This window comes from Protopterus annectens, chromosome 16.part0 (genome assembly GCF_019279795.1).
Source record: "Protopterus annectens isolate FY-2018-M chromosome 16.part0, PAN1.0, whole genome shotgun sequence".
NCBI classification, from domain to species: Eukaryota; Metazoa; Chordata; order Ceratodontiformes; family Protopteridae; genus Protopterus; species Protopterus annectens.
Genome location: NC_056750.1, coordinates 765,269,223 through 765,275,222, shown reverse-complemented (window position 1 = coordinate 765,275,222; position 6,000 = coordinate 765,269,223). Strand labels below are relative to the sequence as shown.

The 6,000-nt window shown below is 37.7% G+C and overlaps 1 protein-coding gene across 1 annotated transcript in view; it reads left to right on the top strand.

The window, feature by feature from the left end:
- Positions 1 to 6,000, top strand: part of LOC122790793 (cholesterol 7-desaturase nvd-like) — a 255,316-nt gene that overhangs the window by 148,626 nt on the left and 100,690 nt on the right. The window contains exon 5 of the mRNA XM_044058415.1: positions 4,206 to 4,325. Within this exon, the coding sequence (XP_043914350.1) occupies positions 4,206 to 4,325 (120 nt within the window). The remainder of the gene's footprint in view (positions 1 to 4,205; positions 4,326 to 6,000) is intronic.

Below are 6,000 nucleotides of genomic sequence, written 5' to 3'. Positions count from 1 at the left end.
TGGGATCCAGGATGATCCTCACTGCCCCTTACTGGCCTCGACAAGTTTGGTTCCCGTTCCTGCATTGCCACCTGCTGGAGCAGCTGTGGAATCTGGACCCAATGCCAGACCTCTTGGTCCATTAGTCGGGTGGGCTGCACCAGTCCCTTCAGTCTCTCAACCTTACAGCTTGGTTGTTCCTCTTCCAACTTTAGCCAGGCTTCCACTAATGTCTCAGCCTTGTGGGACTTGAACTTGATATTGGCTTCCTTGATTCTCCCCCCTTTGAACCAGTGGCTTCCTGTTCCTTGAAATTGCTTTCCTGGAAGACTCTCTTTTTGGTAGCCATCACATCAGCTAGGAGAGTTTCGGAACTTCAAGCCCTCTGTATTCGTCCTCCTTATCTTGTGTTTCATAAGGACAGAGTTTCACTTAGGCCTAATCCTTCGTTTTTACCCAAGATATACCCTCTGAAACAAATCTGAATCAGTCTATTGATTTGCCCGTATTTTTTCCTAACTATTCGAACAAAGCTGAACAAAATTTGCACCGCTTGGATGTTCACAGGCAATTACGTTTCTACTTGGACAGGACAAAGCAAATAAGAAAATCAGACCAATTTTTCCTAACCTATGCTGAGGGCAAACAAGGACGGCCAGTTTCCAAAGTAACCTTATCCAGGTGGTTGTCCTCTATTATTACCTTGATTTATCAACTCAGACATAAACATCTCCCTGCTAAACCTAAAGGTTATTCCACCAGAGCATTGGCTACGTCCGTAGCCTTTCAAGCAAGAGTACCAATGGAATCGATTTGTGCTGCAGCCACTTAGTCGTCTACTCATACATTCATTTCGCATTATAAGTTGGATGTGGCCTCTAGGAATAGAGCTGAGTTTGGTTCCACTGTGCTCAAGAGTCTGTTCCGATGAGCCACCCAGGACTAAGGTGCTAGGGACGCTGTCCCATCCAGCAAGAATGAAGGCAAGATAGACAACTTAAAATTAAGAAGTTATGTACCTACCATAACGTTCCATGTTAGTTGTCTTCTTCTTGCCTTCTTTCTTGTGTCCCACCCTCCTTCCCCCCTAGCCTGGACAGACCGAGAAGAGTCCCCTTTTGGGGCCTTCTTTCTCTGGACAACTCTCATGTACATTGTGTCCTCCTCTGTCTTTGTACTCTAGTTTTCCTTGTGGTTGGACAGGTGTCCTTGAATCTTTCCTTGGTGTTAGCTCTGCCAAATGAGAACTGGGGATCTGACACCTAGTATTGTGGGATATAGGGAGGGCCCTGAGCCAGTAAATAGCTCTCGAGCTTTAGTAGATTACCGAGTCGGAGCCGAGGATCGGCTCCGAACACATCCAGCAAGAAAGAAGGCAAGAAGAAGACAACTAACATGGAACGTTATGGTAGGTACATAACTTATTTTATTTATTGACATTTGATTACCACGAAAATCTGAAGAAGAGGAAATAAAATGGTGCAGGGTATTCAGGCTATAGGAAAGTCACAAAAGTTGGCTATTATACCCATAGAGATGTGGAAGATGGATGAAAGACCTCCGTAATGATATGGAAGAAATTATTTAATAGTGACTTGAAGGCAGTGAGGGATCTTTCATCCTGGAATAAAGTTAGTTCTGGTGGCTTTACCTAAAGGGGAACTTTCCTGCATGTTTGTGATTTATTGTGCAGGTGCTTGATAGGTGAAGATTTACTTTGGTTTATATTTTTGCCTTTGATATTCACTGCTTGTGAGAAGAAACTGATGGCGTGCAGGCAAGAAGATTTATTTGAATTATACATACATATATATATATATATATATATATATATATATATATATATATATGTATGTATATGTTTTCTTTACCTCTAACTTTCACTGTTGGAAAGGGATAGATTTGTAGACAGGCAAACTCTAGCCATGTCAAGGGGGCTGACTAGACTGTAAGTTCACACAGACTGTATAGACTGGACAACCCAGAGCTTATCTGAAACAATCCAGTGTTTGTTGTGTAACTGCTTGGTAAGAGAATTGTTTTGATTTGTCTATTATTTTTATCTCTGATTTTTACCATTGTAATGAGGTGTGGCTGCAAGCGATAATGAGCAGAAGCTACTATGCATGATGTAAAGGGCATCCTGCTTTTTAGTGATGACTTTTCAAACTACTTCCCCTCCTACAAGGTTATCTTAGCTTAATATTTAGTTGCATATTGTTTCTTTAATTTCTTAATACAATTTGACTTAAATTACTAATTGTTTTAATTTCTCACAAGTCCGTGGTAACTTGATTTCAGTTATTCATTTATTTTAAAATTCTTGGTTTGTAGCGCAAAATGGATTTCTTAAATAATGAGCGTGCTATTAAAGATTTGCTAAAGCACAAGCATCTTGCGCATTGTACTAAATTCTCTCACTGTGTGTATGTGTGTGTGTGTGTGTGTGTGTATATATATATATATATATATATATATATATATATATGTGTGTGTGTGTGTATGTATGTGTGTGTATATATATATATATATATATATATATATATATATATATATATGCACATACGTATATAAAGCAACTGATAACACTGGAGACCTGTGTTCCTCATGTCAAAGCTGTATGATTTGCTTACTCGTATTCGTAATGAAGCTACACTTACTGATGATGATTGCACTTGTGCAACTGGCACAACTTGGAAAACTGTTACACATATTAAAGTAATAGGTAAAGTGCAAATATAACACATTTAGGAAAGGATATGTCCACTGTCAATAAAGATTACTCAACCCCTGTTAAACATACCACCAGTGACAACTTTGGAAATCAGAATACAGGTACTCTGAGGATCCAGGGCATGTAGAAGAAAATTAAAAAAATAATAATGCTTATAATACAAAGAGAATATATTTACTAAAAAGGATATTGCTTTATTTTGTAACGCACAGATTACAGGGAATGATAACATTATTCGGTCAGAAAACTTTTATTCTACACAAAATGGCATCATTTTTCCAGCAGAGAAGTCGGGTAAAAGAGGCAAGCTAAAAGGAAGAAATCAAAATTGAGCTTCAAGGATTGAAAAACATTACTTTAGAAGAAAAAGAGAAATTTGCAACATAGCTCAAAATGTGTAAGTACAAAGACAAATGGGCGGGAATTATAAGCTTACAAATGTCATAAGCAATGAAAACAGGGAAATTAATAAGACTAATGGTGGTGGAGATCATTTCTCTGTAACAACTGATAGAGCAGACATTACTGAATTAGGTGTGGGAGATTCCCCAGATCTGGTCAGAAATTATATACTAGTAATTGGAGATTCAGTTATTAGAGGCAGTGATACTTGTATTTGCAGAGGTATCATGGATGTGGAATAGTTTTATGCCTGCCAGGAGAAAAAATACAGGATACAAGTACAGGCTTATTGAATGTAAGCAGTATTTGTGTTGCCTCTTCACCATAATGGTCCATCTTTGTTATATATGTGGTGCACTATATGTGTTCTTTAATAAGAGATCAGTTATAAGGTTGCATTGGCCAAGTAGTGTAATAATCTGTGTCTGCAATTAGAAGATCACCATGCACATTTGTCTGAAATTGTTTTATGCAGGGGTAAGTTATGTAGGGTATCTTGTCCTAATCGTAGTCCCCGAGTCATGCATTTGTTAAAGGCAAATAGTTTGATTTTTGTTTAAAAAGTATTCTTGTCTTCTTTCCATATGGAGGAAAAGTACTAATTGCACACCACAGTACTAAAATTTGACTGATCCAGGTACCCAGATTTTGGAAGAAGAAACAGCTCGTGTTTAAAATGTTAACATTTACTCAATCATTATGTAGTTTTAGTATAGTTTGCCTTTGATATTATGGCTTAAACTTTCATTTTTGCTTTTGGGGAGATAACACTTCCTGTTAATATTTAAAGATAAATTTATGTTTATGTATGTGCACAGTGTTTGCTTAACCTGTACTGTGAAGGTATGGTTTGTCCTGAACTCGTCAGTAGCCTTTAAATGTTTGAAAGTTCAGTCTGACTACATGCTGTACTAGATAGTTGTTTTTTTGTGGTGACGATTGTACTTTAGCACTGCTAAAAAATTAATAAATGTAATAATTTAATATGAAATCGGTGTTATATAATGCCCATTAGTCCACCATTTGCCATTAAGTTCTGTGGAAATCAGTGAACACAATAACTGAAAAGTGACTGTTTTTCCCCCCTTAGGTTGACTGGAAGCCAGAACCTGAACCCAATAAACACTGTTCCCAGATGTTTCTGAAGCATGCTCTTCTGCTGTTTGGAAAGAATTGTCCTATGCTGAACATGGGTGTCATTGCTAGACAGGTAAGAAATGCAGTTTGTTTTCAAAACATAGTTTTACATCTCTGTGGCACTCATCATTTTGCCTGAATTATGGTTATACAAATTGCACATAAGGAAAGCATGTGCAAACCCAGACTTAGTCTCTGCTTCTTTTTTTGTACTTTAATGTTAGGCAAATTACAGCTAATTGGTGCAGGCTAAATCAATTCAACTTATCCGGTTTTCTGGCCCATACTCCATCTAGAAATGTAGTCTTTTCCTGATGATACAAAAATATATCACATCATCTCTTCAGATGTCAACATAAGTTTTAAATTAGGTTATGTTTGCATATGCTGTGACTGCGGAGTCTCTTCCTTAATTGTAGAAGTGTTTGCATTTGATAGCTGTCTGTCTAGATTTAAGTATGACAGAGAGACTTGTTATCACACTTGTCCCTTCACTCCTATAAATTTCCAATCTGAGTAATATCATAGATTCAAAATCTACAGGTCTTATATGCAAGGGTGTACATTTTGTTTTTCTGAGCATCTCTGGGAAACTTCAGCACTCAAAAAGCACAGAATTAGAACTGTGCAAATGAATATTTAGAGTATAGAGGTATACAAAGAATGCCTGTGTGAAAGGAATGCACCTCTAAAACAGCTTTTTATGGGAATAAATGGTAACAGTTAAAAAAAAAAAAAAAAAAAAGGTCACCTTCCAATATGTATTTGGGGTAGCTTTTTGAGGGTTGAGTAAATTTTTAAAATGGTAGGGGTTGCTGGGGGCAACAACAGTAGAATTGAGTACAAAATATACATTTTTGCCTATACCCCAGCTTTGTATGCCTGCATGCTGTTAAGCATACTTGGCCTTTCAACTCTAGTTTATACTAAGGAAAATAACCCCTGCTACCTAAAGAAGAATTCAGACCCTCTGTGAGTGTTCCACCAGTTCAAGCATATCCATTTCACACACAGTTGTATGGACAGGAGGATGCATGATATTCCGATATTGGGTGAGTAATATACTTAAAACGACATAAAATTATTGCATCTCTACTACCTTTTGGTCTGTATAATAAGACCACACATTCTCCACCTGTAACATTAATAGCTATTGCATTTCCCATGTTAACAGATTTTCCAAGTTCTCTGCAATTTCTTATTTTGAAATATTTAATATGATGGATGCAATCTTCCTGCTGTTGGGGTCTGGGTCAATTATTACAAATACAAAAGTAATATATGGATAAGTGCAATACAAGATTTTTGTGTGCATGTTTGATATTGCCAACATCTATCCATCCAGTGCTGTCAAGCTGCATCCGATTCCAGTAGCAACTCCATGAACGACATCTGCCATCCACTTAAGTTTACTACACAAATGGGGAACATAAAGATTGCCAGGCTTTTCATCTATGCACACCCCCAGCCCACCCCCCCAGGAAATTGTAGTCATTAGTCTACTTGCCACATGTCTCTTGGGTATGAGAGGAAACAGGAGTACTCAGAGAAAACCCACCCAGTCACGGGGAAGATATGCATACTCTGCACACAAGACACCCAGCCAAGAACCAAACCAGGTAACCTCTTGCTGGGAAGTAACACTGCTATTCACTGCACCATTGTGTTCACACCAAAATTGTCTGTTCAGAATGTATTTTGATATGGTCCTGTCTTGACAGCTGGAATTTTATCTTTAAAGCTGTTTA